Raw genomic sequence first — 17,000 nt, 5'->3', positions numbered from 1 at the left:
CAAAAGTTTATCCACAGTTTATCCACACTGTTTAGTTTATCCACAGTTTATCCACACTGTTTAGTTATGTAATTCTGGCATTGCTTCTTCGGTCCAAATAAATAAAGCTCATTAAAAGTGCACAGGAGTGATGGATAGTACATCTGATATGAATTTGCTATTTCACATGTTAAATTAACTCTTCTTGTGCAATAGGCCAATTAAAATACTATCAGACATAAAAACACTGTAATTATTTCTACATAATGGGCTGCACAACTCATTGTGTAATGTTCATTAAAATAAATATTTCACAGGACTTCCAGATCAGGATATTCATTTCATCTATATCTGACAATTTTAGACACTTTTCAAAGACTGTAGAGGTACCGAAAAAGAATACAAAGAAGGTAGATGTGTATATATTATTTAAGAAAAAGAGAGTTTAGTGATCCTTCATAAATTAATATTGAAGTTAATGCAATTCATGTATGTATTTGCTTGTGTAAAGGTAAGCATAGATTATAAATACATTTTGAATATCTACATGCAGATAAATTGACATGACCTGGAAAAGGTGATTTTTCCCGAGTTAAGTTTTCAAGAGCTTGCTGTTATATTTTCAGTTTTCTTGTTTTCCTATGCACAAAAAAAAATTAACTTCCATATAAAACCGTTTGTTGTATTGACCTACTGTAGCCAGCTGAAAGTAATATTTTTTGAACAGCACTTTTCAAAAGCATTTTGGCTGGACAATTTTTATTTTTATTTTAAATTGTATGAGAGTTAATATCTTTTCCTACTTTCAGTAAATTTTATTATTAAACAGGGTGTTATTTACTGAAAATTTTTCATGCATTCAACAGTCTGACAGCCCTATGTGACTTCTTCATGGTTCACAGGCACTACAGAAATCTGTGGTAGAACCAGCCTGAAGAAAATGCTTGGCACAAGTGATTTTGTTCATGGGCTTAGCAGATCAGGTCATTTGCAGTTTACATACATTAGAGAGAATTTGATTCTTTTCCCACTAATGACAATGCCAAAAGTTCTGTTCCTTTCAGCAATGTGGAGCTGTTTCCAAAATGCATAATAGTGTTCTGGCAGAACTTGGGAAAATGATTAGTACTATTTTAATAATTTTTGATTAATCATTTTGAAATGAAGAAATGAAAATATGCAAAAATTGGTAAACCATATCTTGAAGGAAATAAGGAAGCATTTCTCAAACCAAAGTAATATCTGTATTTCAGGATTTAGATACCTAAATACCAAGAACTCTTATATCCCACTGAATAAAAGGCACTGAAACTCAAAAAAAAAAAAAAAAAAAAGAAAAGCTTAACACATTTCAAGCTAAGGTAAAATCCAAACACCAATGCATAGTGTTCAGGAAAGTATGTGAAATCAGAATGAAGCATGTATTTTGCATAGGGGATATATTAAGCAATCTTCCTGCTACTGAATTCTGATGATATAAAATGAAATCCTGGCTCAGTAACGTCAGTTTAAATTTTACTGTCAATTTCTGAGAAACCAGGATTTTCCCATATGTAAACATATATCATATGCTACCATACTCTGGAGGACTGTATTTAATTTTTATTTTCACTTTCACATATTCTCATACTTTCTAGTCCATCAGCAAAGTAAGTGACAAAATGTGAAATGAAATTAATTTGCACAAAAATACTTTCTGAGGAAGCTCTGTGTGCTGTTGTAATTCCATTCTGGTTTTTGCACTAGATAAAGAGTAGAATTTCTTAGGTGTTGGGGTTTTGTTTCAAAGTAGCTCTCAGAAAAGTTTGAGTGAGGTTTAAAATCCCTGAAAGTCATAATTTATCATTTCCCATGATGTCAGAAAAGTAAATTATGAATTATAGGTAATAGTATTTTTAAAGGTCCATACAAAAATGGCACTTCCACTTCCACTAAAACTGAGATATGAAAAGTGGATATGTTTGAGTATATTTGTTTGTTATACATTCCATCTATTGGGATAGTTCCTCTACTGTCTACAATCTCTGGCTTATATCCAGTATTAATATTCATGAATAGTGTGAAATATGTGATTCAGAGACTCCGTAACAAAAAGAATGAACAGAAAAGTGAGATTAAATTTGAAAATTTCAGGCTAATTATTCAGGAAGAAGATGCCACTACCTGATATGTTGCATAGAAAATGTCACTTGTTTAGGCAGACAGATGCCAAGAGCAAAACAAAGCTTCTAAAGAATGCATGTCTAGTGCCGATTTATTTATTACATGACTGTTTTTCTTTTTTGCATATTTTAATCTTTTTTGCAACAATATTTATGTATGCGTTGCATAGGTAGTGTCAGGAAGAAAAATAACTGTGTCTGAGGCAGTTAAACAATATGGAAGGTATCCTGCATCAGTGACTGAAAACAGCAGTACAGTAGCAGAAACAGCAGAAGACAAGAGTCTGGCAATTACTCTACAAGCAAGGTCTTTCTCTTAATATGGGAATTACTTTAAAATACACTGTGCAGTCACACTGAGGCTATCAGATGACTTGTGTGAGAAGGATGCTACCTGGAATATAATTAAAATTTTAAATAAGCATAATGTAAGCAACATTGTGGAACACTTTCCAAAACTGGCCTAAGACTGCTTGAACTACATTCTAAGGACAGGATGGCAGGAAAGAAACTACCTTTCAGGACAGGATGGCAAAGTGAGTTGTACAATCCCCTGATCCAGTGACCAACAGGAAACAAGGTTTCTCCTCAAAGAAGTTAGAGCAATATAATCTCATTGGTATTAGCCACAGGGACCCTTGCTGTCAGTCAGGGATTAACAGGATTGCCCAATGCTTTTTTCCCCCCACCTTCCCCCTCCCACACACGCACTCCCTATGCTGAAGTCCAAAAGTGGAGGTGACTTAAGGCTATCTATTAATTCCTCCTAGGGGGGAATTCTTCTCTAGCTGTATAAAAGGATTTATGACAGCTTCATTCCTGCAGAGAGGGTCAAAGAACTTGGACTGAAACAGAGAACTGCAGCCATTGTGTTACAGAATAAAAAGAGTGAAAGGAAGGAAATTAAATTAGAAAAACATAATTGTCCATTCCTGACTGTAACTGGCATTATCCTCAGAAAAGCCTGGGCAAAAATAAAGGACTTCAAAATTTGGCTCTGGCTATCACAACATTTTCTATTGTGGCCAGTTCAGTAATACATAAACCCTGCCATGAAAGGAAGGAGCTTGATTCTACAGGGAGGTCCATTGTTTACTGCAGTAATACCATCAGATCACATCCATAATTATTCTAAAATTTAGCCTTTGTACCTGTCAATGTTGTTTCTTGCAGCATTAATGCAATGAGCAAGAGAATAGTTGAAGTAGGGGAAAGATATTTCAACCCCTATTTGCTTGTCACATTTTTGGAGTGCCCCTCATATCTATTCGTTACTGAAACAGCAAGGCCATTTAATCGTCACTCTGTTTAATTCACAAAACAACAGTATTGACGACTGAAAAAACTTCATACATCTCAGCCTCCACTGCTACCATAAATATGACATCAATCAGGTATAGAAATAGAGAAAAAAAAGAACTCAACAAGCCTGATATTCTTGTCACTATGTTCACATACATCATTTATGGATTATTGGCAAGTACCAAGTATGTATTAAATCAGTTATAGCTCATCTTTTGTTTGTGCTTGAGTCTAGGATTGTTCATAAGCTTTTTCATGTATATTTCTATTAATTATTGGTAATTTTAATGCTTTCATGTAACTAAAATAAACATAAAATTTAATGAGCACATAACATTATTAGTAAAACCGTGTAATTTATCATCTGCAAGAAACGTTTATACCTCCTGAGTGTTTTTCAGGCAATCTAGGCTACTCTCAGATAGATCTCATTACACAGACATGGATACTTTAGCAATTAAGGCTTAGACGTTTTCTGCAGGGGAATCACTGGCTGCAATGTAGTGGAAAACTAGCTTTGAACCAGCCCCTTAGTATGGTAATTTATCCCACGCTGAGCTCCACACTGCTGCAGCTAGACTGCTGCTGGCACCCTAGCAAATTAAAGTTCGCTAAAATTTCTGTCCACTGCATCTCCATGGTATTACACTGGAAAAGCACAGAACTATCATGCTTTAAAAAGTGTTTTCCTCAGGCAAAATTCCCCTACGGCTGACTCTACCTAATAGAACTCTTTGCCAAAATCATAATGTCCTGGAGTAGATGGGGTTATAGTGCCATGAAACTGCTTTGGCCAGTATAGTTTATTTTACTTGGGGGACCAATAAAGCTGTACATTTTTCCTAGCTGAAGTTGCATTTACACAGTTATGATTTGCCAACCTGGTTAAAGTGGCAAATCCTTTGCAATGAATACTAGAAGTAACTCTTTTCAGTATGCTTTATTTTGCTACTCAATATCTGAAAAAGATGAAAAGTATTCTCGGTATATAAGCAATATGTAGCTACATTTTCCTCTTCTTATCTTCAGCTTGACTGGAAATTTCCCTTTTGTATCACTGCAAATTGGATGAAACTATGAGAATGTTTTTCTTTTATGTCTTGTCTTTAATCCCCATCATCCCATCCCAGTGCATACTTGTCATTTTCACAGGAGCTCACTGAGCCATTTCCTTTCTTTTTGTGAAGCTCTGTGTTACTGAAGCTTACCGATATTTTGCTACTGACTTCATTGAGCAAAGAATTGTGCCCTCATTAATGTACGCGATTATTTTGCCCAAGTTCACCAAGGTGTCAGTCACTTCTATAATAAATTTGCCAAGTTAAAGTAATTTTTATCCACGTAAATTTTATTTAGTAAAATTAACTTCCTAATGATGAGGCAAAGATGGATCCTTTTGCTTGTCAAGTAGTTAGTGTTAGGACTCAATTAAACTGGCAAAAATGTTTTTATGTAAAAATAGTTTCCATGTAAAAATAGGTTTCAAAATTTTTATTCAATTTTGTACCCTACAAAATTGAATTTTGGTTTTGAGACACCAAAAATGTCTGTGACATTTCATATTTTGATATTAATGTCTTTTCAGGCACAACCACAATATCCATAGTACACTAAGGTTGGAAGTTATTTCTGCTCTCATTTTAGTCGTTTTGCCTCGAATGCTTTGTACTTTAATTAACAGTGAGTTAAAGTTACTTCTTACTTAAACTTTATTTAAGCCCTATCTATCCACCCAAAATGGCTAAAAAGTAAGTTCCAATATTGCTATTCCACTCAAAGATTCTTTAGAGGTTGTGAGGATCTTAATTGCACTCTTCAGCTAAGGTCAGTGGAAAGTAAATGTATCTTTTATGAAGGAACAGATAAATTATAATTGGCAGGCTGTAGACAAAATTGACATTCTGCACAAAAAGTGATACAGAGCTAAGAAGAACAGACTGCACAAATTCTTAGCTTTTAAAGGTGAAGAAGTTGGGAATACAAATTGGTACAGATAGCAGACAAAATCAGAAAGGAAAGTTCTCCACAAACACTTGGAAGAAAGTGATTTTTAAAATGTGTGGTTTGAAAACCAAAAGCCCTGGCTTTTATTTGTTTTGGTTTGGTTTGTTTTTTCCCCTTATAGTTAAACGAATAAGAGAATCAGATAAAGAAATTAACAGTTTAAGGTCAAAGAAATAGAAATTAATTATTCCTTTTCTGTTGAAATTACTAAAAGGACAGAGGCAAATGTAACTTTTTAAAAGTAAGATGCACCTGGTTTCACACAGTATTTACCAATGAAATATTATGCCTTGTTTATGGCAATTAAGGATCATTTTCTTATTTTGAATAGAAACTATTGACCCTGACCCTGGTGTTTTCTTAGTGTACTCTGCTTATTTGCAAAATAAATAGTTTTCTGGTTTCTGGAATGAGAGCAATTTGAAAATAGAACACTGTCACGTTTAGAAGTTTAGCAAGTTTAAAACAGTTCTTATTTTATACAAAGCAGGAGCATGGAACCTAATTTTATGGCCAGAAATGAACAATTAACCATGAAATGTATAGGCTGTTTTATCAGTCTAATATATTATTTTGTTATCTCTTCCACTGACAAAAAATAGGCTGCAAAACTGCATCCTTGATAAAGGAAAACTTTTTTAATGTTAACTTAAGAATATGACTGTTTATGTCCTTGAAAGTCATTTTACATTGTCTTTTATTTAATTGATTTTCCAGAACTTCTTTCAAATCATTAGTAACCTCTTAGATGAAGAAAACAAAGATAAATGGGAAGATGCACAACAGGTAAGATTTGCATTTTGTAACTCATTGTCATGGTTTAACCCAGCCAGCAACTAGGAACATGCAGCTGCTCCCTCACTCCCCACCCTCCGCCCAGTAGGGTAGGGAGAACTGGGAGAAAAGGACAGGGAAAAATCTTGTAGACTGAGATAAAGACAGTTTAATAGAACAGTAACAGAAAATAATGATAATAATGATAACGATAATAATAATGGTAAAAGAATATACAAAATAAAGTGATGCAACACATGTTGCTCTCACCACCCGATGATCAGTTGCCCAGCCCATCCCGAGCAGCAATCGCAGATTCCTCCCCCCCAGCCAACCCCGATTTACATACTGATCATGACATCTGTGGTATGGAATATTCCTTTGGTCAGCTTTTCCTGTCTATGCTCCCTCTCAGCTTCTATGGGAAGCTGAAAAAGTCCTTGACTAATGTAAACATCACTTAGCAACAACTGAAATAATATGTGTTATCAACACACACTAAATCCAAAACACAGCAGCAACTAGAAAGAAAATTATCACAGTTGAAAACAGGACACTCATCTATTTAAAAAATTGGAAACTATCTGTATTATAACATTCACTGTATCAGAAGCCATGCATTATTTCAGTGAGTGATGACAAAGTGGAATGTATGGTTTCAAAAATCAGGTTAAACATACACTCTGCTGTAGGTGAAAGGAAATCCTGAGTGAGACAGTGTTTTGGAAATAACTGATCCTTTTCAAAAAGGAGTAATTCAAGGACCCATTGGCTAATTTCTTAGATTAAAATTATATTAAGACTATAACATGCTTCTCTTGATGAACAGATTTTCATTATATTCCATGGGATTATTCATTATGTCTTTTGTTTCAATGTCGTAATGAAGTACAATCAAAAGCAGAAAATGCTACAAAAGGCTAGCTGCAATGATTCTTTTATTAAACAGAACACATCGGAACTCACCTAAAGAACTCACACGACCCCATCAAACAGCTTACAGAAATTTAAACTGTAGACCTTTTTTAAAAGATTGTGTTTAGGAGAACAGCTATGATCCTTAACACTGACAAATTTCAGAACTAAGTTAGATATTATGATAACACTTTATAAAACAGTAAAGTAAGAAAAATCATTAATTTATAATAAAAGAGTCTAAAATTCAAATGAAAACCATTCTTTTGCTGGGATATATGTATTTCCTACATGCTTATACCACAAACATTATAGGACAATTTTAATATTTATGTTCATGAACGTGACCATAGAACTATCAAATTTATTCAGATAGAAATAACAGTGATGGTGGGAATGAACAGATAATTATGTACAAAGAAAAAATTGTGGAAGTAGTTAAAGGCAGGGAAACATTTCTATATGAAGAATGATTAAACAAAGCAAGATATTTCAGTATGAAAAAGTCAACTGCACACATGTGCAATAGGAGCTTTTAAAATCAGGAGTGGATTGGAGAATGGGATGCTGGAATGATTAATCTATTCACTTGTGCTTCTTGTAAAATAACTAAAGGACATCAAATAGTGGCAGATTCAGAATGAATACTAGAAGATACTTTTTCTACAGAAAGTCAGGTTGCAGGACTTCCTGGAGCTGAAAGTACACAAGTTATAAAAGTAAATAGGCAAATTAATGGAAGAAAAGTCAGTGTAGGACTGTTGGTGGAAAGATCCTGGTTTTGGTTAAGGAAATCCTTTGGCAAAGAAGTGTTAAAGCCTGGGCAAGAATTCCAGAAGTATCACTATGTGCATACCCCGCTATACTCTTCCTTAGACATCTGCTATTTGCCACTGTGAAAGGCATGAAAACAGCTTACATTGATCTTTGGTCTGCTCTTGTACAGTCATTGCCACTGCGTTGTATAGGAACTTGAAATTTGTTCACTTTTAATTTGGTTCTTAATAAATCAATAGGTTTTTAATTGTCTTTGAAGCTATTTAACTTCATTTTTATAAGTTCATTCTTATAATATGACTAAGAAAGGGAAGATCAGGACTTTTCGCTACCATTCAAGCCTTGCAGTAGACATATGATGCTGCAGCTGACCCATTGTAATTTAGCCAGAAATTGTATTTTTCTTTTGTTTTCTTTTTTTTTTCCCCTGTTCCTCTGTGTAAGAGACAGATACAAAAATAGACGAAATATGTCATTTTCTTTAGTGGTGGTGGATGGAAGCAGCAAAATCACATGCGTGTGGGCAGTTTCCATAAACAGCACCAAGATTAAGGAACCAATATTAAGCAACTACTTCATCCCCACTAATGAACAGACAGGATACAACTCCTTATGTTGTCAGCCTTGTCGTCTTCTACCTCCACCCCTCCTGCTTGCCTGTGCCATGTCCACCATCTGTCCCACAAGGATCAGGGGGTGACAGCACCTACGAAGAGATGGTGAGAACATGGAGATAAAAGAAATTTCCAGTTCTCTCCCCTCATTGCTGTTGGTAGAAGAAGCAGTGTTGAAAAAGGGAGAAGAGAGAAGTTATTTCTTCTTTTCTGTAGCTCCTTCTCTCTGCCTGGTAATTCATTGTCTCACAGGACTGAGTACAGCACTGGTAGGCAGGCAGGAACCCAAACAAGCACCAAGATGAGCTGAACGCAAGAATAGCAGGGCCATAGCTACCTGGTGACAAAGCTGGGGAATTCACTAAATCTTAGAATCCTGAACTATGTCACCCAAAGAAACCATACCACTGGTCTTGTTCTCGTTCTTGGGCAGTTACACAAACTGTCTCAAAGAAACTATTGAAGCAAGTACCAGCTGGGAAGGATGAGCTGGAATACTAAGTCCTCCTAAGATTCTTTTTTTCCTTCAATATTGAAAAGAAATAAAGGTTACCTATACAAAACCCAAAATATTACTATACAAAATATTATTTTCTATCATATTTTGGATAAAAACCTGAAACATTATGGTTAAATAGAAATGGCTTTTAAAACAGAACCAGTATTATTTGAAATTACTACAACCCATGCAAAGACTTTTTTCGTTTTTGTGTCAAAATCAAGATAAGAATTGAACTTGGAAAGAATGTGCACAAGTCATTATGTGCTGTGAAGGTCCTGCACCTGGGGAGGAAGAATGTAAAGCACCAGTATAGGTTAGGGGTGGACCTGCTGGGAAGTAGCTCTGAGGAGAAGGATCTGGGGGTCCTAGTAGACAGTAGATTATCCATGAGCCAGCAATGTGCCCTTGTTGCCAAAAAGGCCAATGGAATCCTGGGCTGCATAGGGAAGAGTGTGGCCAGTAGGTCGAGGGAAGTCATTCTCCCCCTCTACTCTGCACTGGTGAGGCCACAACTGGAATACTGTGTCCAGTTTTGGGCTCCCCAGTTCAAGAGGGACAGGGAACTGCTGGAGCGAGTCCAGCAAAGAGCAACTAAGATGATTAAGGTCTTGGAGCATCTGCCTTATGAGGAAAGGCTGAGAGAGCTGGGACTCTTTAGCCTGGAGAAGAGAAGGCTGAGGGGAGACCTTATTATGGCGTACAAGTATCTAAAGGGTGGGTTGAAGGAGGATGGAGCCAGGCTCTTTTCAATGGTTCCCAGTGACAGGACGAGGGGTAATGGGCACAAGTTAGAACATAGGAAGTTCCGTTCAAATACACGGAAAAACTTCTTTATGGTGAGGGTGACAGAGCACTGGCACAGGCTGCCCAGGGAGGTTGTGGAGTCCCCTTCCCTGGAGATTTTCAAGACCCGCCTGGATGCAGTCCTGAGTAATGTGCTGTAGGCAATCCTGCTTTAGCAGGGGAGTTGGACTAGATGATCTCTAGAGGTCCCTTCCAACTCTGAAAACTACATAATTCCGTAATTCCATGAATGCAATATAGTGCAAACACTGTTGACTCATTAAAAAAAGAGTAAAGGTGACTCTGTTTCCGGTTCAGCCACTCAGCTGACTTTTTTTTGTAATGAAACATTGCAAACCAAGGGGCAGTCTAACCAACTTTTTTGCCAGCTTGCATGGTTTTCTTGAATTCCACAGCTACTGTTAGCATAGATCTCTTACCCTGTTTTCTGGATTCTTTGCTGGAAAGGAAATCTTACTCACTGTCAGCAAATTGTTGACTTTCTACCAAGTATACAGCTGCAATGCCTCAGCACATCCTTTTTTCTATATTAAATGCCAGCAGTTGATACCATTAATTACAGGTTATACAGCATTCAGATAAGCAGCACTCCTTTAATACTTGCTTTTTGTTAAGAGCTGATGTAAAGCACTGCACACAGGAAACCACTTCAAGTCCACAGCGCGTAAGTTTATACTGGTGTTTCAAAACACAAGAGCTGTTCTGCATATTCTTCATCACCATCTGCTGGCATCCTATTGATTAACCAGTACTTCAGATATATAAAAATGAAGAGTACCTCTGTAACATTGACTGTTCAACAGTTTCTGCTGGTTATTGCGGTAAAATTTTATGTGCAAGAACTAGGGTCAAAAAAATCTTTTCACTGAAATGTATCCTTAGTACATAATCTGTGTGTGTGTGTGCTATGAATGAGATGGATGCAAAAACCACACTACTACCTCAGTAACTCATCATTAGGAAAATGGAAGTTAAGTCTCCTTCCCCTGAAGCAGCATTTGCAACCTCTTTGGATCATAAATGTCACAACATATTCTTCATAAAAATTGCTGCCCTATATTTATAAAAAGATCCGTGTAGAAAACAAAGCATAACGTGAAATTCTCTATCCTGAACCAAGCAGCTATGGATCTAGACAGATAAAGCAAAATGAACATGGAGTGCAGCATGCTGGAATTTATAGTCTCTGTAGGCATTTTTTAGACGCTGTAGTCCCAGTAATGGAAAGAATGGGTTGAATGTTTCTCATAAAGTGAAATTTGGACATCTCACTGACATGAAGAAAAAAGCACCACGAACAGGTGCATTCTTTTGCTAGTGCAGAATACTGTATTACTGAAAATTGTCCTGTTCATAACACACCATAACAGCCAAAAATGATTTTTTAATATATGTGCTGTAAACAGAATTTTTAGGCTTATTGATAACTGTTTTGAACTTTAATGCAGTTTTGATGATGCATCATTATTGTTGAATACAATGATTTTTAATGTTTTTGTGGTCATGGTAGCTTACAGCTTTGCAAATAAACTGTATTTCTTAGAAATGTGCTAGTTCTTAGCATTTTGAAAGTTATATTGAGAGGCTGCATTAGCAATGCAAAGACTACTTCAATTTATTTTAGTTTACTGTGTCCAGTTCTGGGCTCCCCAGTTCATGGATGTAATGGAATGAGCCAAGTGAAGAGCCATGAAGATGTTTAGGGGACTGGAGCACCTGGTATGCAAGGAGAAGCTGAAAGAGTGGACACTATTTTCCTTGGAAAAGAGAAACGCCAGTGGGGATCCTGTCAATGTTAAAAATTCCTGAGGGGAGGGAGTAAAGAAGACTGAGCCAGACTCTTCTCAGTGGTGTCAAGTGACAGGACAAGAAGCAAGGGGCAAAAATTAAAATTCCATTTAAATTTAAGAAATACCTGTTCACCATGAGAGTGATTGCATGCTAAAAAATGTTGCGCAGACAGGCTCTGTGGTCTCCATCCTGGGAGATGTTAAAAATCCAAATGGATGCAGTCCCGGGCAACCTGCTGGAGCTGATCTTGCTCTGAGCAGGGGGTTGAACTAGATGATCTCCTGAGGCCCCTTCCAACTTCAGCTATTCTATGATTCTACTACTCCACATCAGCAATGAAAATAGTATTACCATTAACAGTTTATATTACTTAAATATTGATCAAAGCAACAAAGGATTATCATGCTGGAGAGGCCATCGTAAGATTTGCATTCAGCTGTTCGTATCAATAGTTCTGAAGTTACTTAAGATATCTTGCAGAGGAAGGAAGAATATTTTAATTTGAATTATTCTGGAATATGAAACGATTTAACCGTTAATGAAAGTAATGGACAGTAATTTTTTTTATAAGTGCAGTGACTTAGAGCAAACATTCCATAGTTTCAGTGCAAAGCTGATTTCACTTAGCTATTTGGGAAGTAGTGTCCACTCACATGATGACCTAATGACAAAGTTGTTATTTTCCAGTGACAAAAGATGTTGGGTATTGAAACACGGGAAGAGCAGTTTGACTGTTAAGTCTCACATTTCATTTGATGGCATTTAAATTTTGTTTGAATTTGCTGCTGTAGAGATTTTGATATTATAGTTAACAGCATGTCTGACCTTCCATTGTTAGATCTATCCAGGCTCGGTGGAGTTAATGCAGGTGATTGAAGATTTTATACACATTGTTGGAATGGGAATGATGGACTTTCAGAATTCATACCTAATGACTGGAAATGTAGGTAAGAAATAGGAATTTCTTCTATCAAATTTATGACCTATTGAAAATCAGAAATTGCAAGTATGTACTATAGAGTTGCTGCTTCTATCACAATCCAGATTGGGCTGCTCCTCCTCCTCCAGATATCTCTGTTGCTTGGTTATCTACTCTCTGGCTTAACACACTCAGTATGCCTTACACATTGGATTTCTCCATGATCGTATCTCAAGATCTAAATGCAAATTTCAAACTTTAAATAAAATTCAGAAAATAGTCATCAGAATACTATGAGCTGTAGGTATATGTTTGAGCATTTCCAGGACATACAGTGTTTCAAACAGTAATTTAGAAAATCATTCTAATTAAGATAATAATGATATACTCAATAGTTTGAGAAATGTAAATTCTGTTTGCATTATCTCTTTTAATATTCTATTATCCAAAGAAACAGTCTTTGCACATATTATGGTGTGATAATAATCAGCATAAACAGATAGGCAATAAGGAAAAAAAAATCTGTTAGTTGCCAAAATAATTTAAGCCTGTAGTTTCTTACATCAGTTTTTTCTATGATGTGTAATAGTTTCAAAATTTTATTCATATTTATTTTGCGAACTTTGTTTTCAGCACTGGAGAGTTGCCAAACAATATAATCAAATAATAACAAACATCAAATATGAAGATTCTTAGCAACTGAGTTCCACTTATAGTAGCCATAAATGCTTCTGCAATGTAGCAGCCTTTTATTAAAAATTCAACAAAAATAATTAGTTTGAAAAGCTATTTTCTAAGTATTTTGTCTTTGCTAAGTATCTTCCTTCTTCGATTAACTTTCTATACCTGCCCTTTAATAATGCCAGGAAAATATTAAGTAGTTGTATGTAAAGAACAAATTCAAATTGTAAGTTCTGTAGCAAAACTTGCAGTGTCAATACATCCTTTCAGATTTTCAGTTAGCATATTCCTGCATCTGTATGTCGGTCAGTTCTTCAGCAACTCATTAGAATTAGTTAGAGAATATGGTCATTTAGAAATTAGCTGGCAGAATAAAACAGGGAAATTGTTGGAATGTCCCTATTGAATATCTAATTTGCTGTGCAGTAGTAAATGTTTATTATCGTTGTCCAGTTCATATTTAGATTGACAGGGCTGTAAACACTAGACCCTCTAAGGCACGGCCTTGTATTGGAGCCATGTCAAAGAACTCACGAAAAAGAACTCTGGCAGTCTTAAAATGTTTAAAACATTTCAGTAGGCAATATGGGGAACTTTAGCTTTTAGCCAGTGTTTTATTATTTCTGTTGTATACTGTTTGCAGTAGTACTGTAGTACCACTTAAAGCTTCTTCCAGTTGTCAGTCCTTTGTTATGCTATACTCTGCACAAATTTATAAAGCAAAGACAGTATCTTTCTTGAAATGCTTGTTCCATGGCATTTTTATGACTAAATAAAACGATGATCTTATTTAAAGAGCACAGCCTGTGCTGCATGGTGTGTTGTACTGCATTCTGATCTGTTTGCCCTCTGAAAAATGTGTAAAAAACACTGGAAAATGTTTTAAGAAGATGCATTCAAATAATCCATGTCTCTACATATTCATGGCTTCAAATGGGAAATAGCAACAACTTTCCAATTGAATCAGAAACTGTGCTGTGCACTGAGTAGTCTAGATAACTGCATAATCTTAACAGTCTCTTTTGATTATCTTTCTCTTCCCACATGTAAGATATTTTTAGGCACTCAGGAGTAGGTCTGTTCTTAACTACATAACCATCAAAGGAATAGAAAGAAACTGAGAAAAGTAAAACGAATTTATAAGTTTCTTCTGACTGCCTAGCTCTGTGCCTTGACATATTGTCATGAGTTTATCGTCTCTTTGCTCAGTCAACTGTCATAAAAGGACAGGGTCACTGCTGTGCAACTCATTGACCGGAATACTTCAGCTTAGGTGGCACAGTGAGATGTGGACTGCAGGTTGTTATCAGCAAGGAGTAATTTCTTATTCTCATAAACAAGGAAGGAATGTATTTGGAATAATTCAGGTTTAGTGTAGTTATCCTCAGAGAGTTGGGGTAACCGTGACTGACTGGGAACTTAGGGAATATTTGTGTTGATCTCAACTGAGAGGAATGAACTATGCAGTTGTTGTTTTGTCTTAGCATTAATTCTGCTGTACCAACAAGAGCTGAAAAATGTGTGAGGTCTTATTTATAATTTGTAATAACATTCTTGTCATTTAAGTCAGCAAATACATTCCATGGAGAAAGTAGATATATGCAGAAAGGAGGCCCAACTGTTATATATTAATCTTTAAACAGGACTATACAATAGTTATTCCATAATTATTTACCATAAAAATATTCCCTCAGCCTCAGCATTTTAAAGGCCTTTTGGTGTGTTTTCATTTTAGAATCACTCTACAGTTCAGATATATGAGAAAAAGGATTCAGTACTAAAGATAAACTGCTGCCTTGTGTGAAAAAAAAAACAACACAATTCTGTAGCAAATTTCAGAGTACTGCACTGAGTTCTTGGTTTTCTACTAACTTCAGTTTACAAGTTCATTTCTAATAGAATGGCACTATAGTGGTCCATGCGCAATTTGAACATCTAATTCTGTTTGACAGATATGTGTCATGGTTTCATCCCGGCTGGGAACTAAGCACCGTACAGCTGCTCGCTCATTTCCCCCTGGTGGGATGAGGGAGAGAATCAGAAGAATAAAAGTGAGAAAACTCCTGGGTTGAGATAAAGACAGTTTAATAGGTAAAACAAAAGGCATGTACACAAGCAAAGCAAAACAAGGAATTCATTCACTGCTTCCCATCGGCAGGCAGGTGTTCAGCCATCTCCAGGAAAGCAGGGCTCCTTCATGTGTAACAGTTAATTGGGAAGACAAACGCCATCACTCCAAATGCTCCCCCCACCCCCTTCCTTCTTCCCAAGATTTATATACTGAGCATGACGTCATATGGTATGGAATATCCTTTTGGGCAGCTGGGGTCAGAAAAGGCCTTGACTCTGTGTAAAGACTGTTCAGCAATAATGAAAACATCCCTGTATCATTAACACAGTTTTCAGCACAGATCTGGAGCACAGTCTCATACTAGCTACTGTGAAGAAAATTAACTCTATCCCAGCCAAAGCCAGCACAATATGCTAATCTCCTGAGATCCTCCACAGGTGGAATTTTATTTTCTCTTTTTTCAAGACACACAAGCAAGTAACTGTGGCTTAACAAGTTACTACACAGCAGCCACACTGCAATGACCATCCAGTGCACATTCTCAGTTCATGACACATGGGGAGTGATGAAGGTCACCTTAACTATACGGTAGGCTATACCAAGCCTCATTATTATACATTTGGATATAGTTAAGAAAGGCTATAAGGACAGTTGCCATGCCACTGTTAAACTTTTCAGTGTGGTGGCTTTTAGGTCCAATTCTTCATTGCTACTGAACAAAGCATCAGAGGCTGGTTCCAAATCCGGGTGATCCAATATCTGTGCTTTGGGGTTTATTTGGGCAGCTCAGTCAAAGCAAGTGCATTTCCATTGATGCAAGGCCCATCTCCTCTTAGCTCTTCTCTCAAGGATACAGAATATGCTATAAAAAACTTAAATGTAAAAGCATCAGTTTGCTTTGCTCATGCATGGCTGGGACAGATGGTATTTGTTTTATTTGTATGCTCTCAGTTTTATATTATATTCCTTTAAGAAATGATTAGGTGAAATAAAAGCCTCAGATAGGAGGTGGAAGGCTCCTTCTTCATCCTGCTCCTTCTCTTCTTCTTCCTCCTCCTCCACCTCCTCCTCCTCAGGACCAGCTGGGCAGGCACAGGAAAAGGACAGTGTGAAAAAAAACAGGAGCTTCTGGTACCACTCGGAGTCCCTGAATTAGCTGAAAGCACAGACCCACCTGCAAGGATACAACATGCAGTGGGAGAAAAGCTTTTAAACCATATTACCATTCTGTGTTAACTACTTGCTTTCTGTTTTCTGTTTTAAAAGATGAGCTCCTGATTTTAGATCGAAGAATTAATCTTGGCTTTTAACAGCCTTTTGAACTTTTTTTGAGAGCTAAAGGCCTAAGCAGATCCACCTCAGGGCTTTGGCTGATTTGGGGTCCCGTCACAATAAACCATTAAGAGTTCTGAAGAAATGAGCTAAAAGCTGGATGAACTGCTATCAGGAAATATTTGTCCTTTAATTTAAAAAAAATAGCTAGACTGGAATATTGAAGTGCCACAAGCTAACTGTCTTTAAAGGTATAGGTGGAATGATCTTCAAGGCCCTTTCCAACCTAAACCATTCTATGATTCTATGATTCTATGATTCTATGAATGTGGAACCGAAAACAGAGAGCAGCATTAGGTGATACATATTTCTATGGCAGACCAGGATTCTTTTGTAATGGAAAATTTTCCCTCTCCTGTCAAATTTCGTTAAG

At 36.5% G+C, this 17,000-nt stretch overlaps 1 protein-coding gene across 1 annotated transcript in view; it reads left to right on the top strand.

The window, feature by feature from the left end:
- Window positions 1-17,000, top strand: part of ADGRB3 (adhesion G protein-coupled receptor B3) — a gene marked incomplete at both ends in the record, with an annotated part of 480,039 nt that overhangs the window by 235,840 nt on the left and 227,199 nt on the right. The window contains 2 exons of the mRNA XM_082480895.1: window positions 6,165-6,233; window positions 12,463-12,571. Of these exons, the coding sequence (XP_082337021.1) occupies window positions 6,165-6,233; window positions 12,463-12,571 (178 nt within the window). The remainder of the gene's footprint in view (window positions 1-6,164; window positions 6,234-12,462; window positions 12,572-17,000) is intronic.

The sequence above is a fragment of the Vanellus vanellus genome (assembly GCF_965231255.1).
Source record: "Vanellus vanellus genome assembly, chromosome: 3".
NCBI classification, from domain to species: domain Eukaryota; kingdom Metazoa; phylum Chordata; class Aves; order Charadriiformes; family Charadriidae; genus Vanellus; species Vanellus vanellus.
The sequence above is the reverse complement of the archived record's forward strand: the minus strand, read 5'-3'. Positions and strand labels throughout refer to the sequence as shown.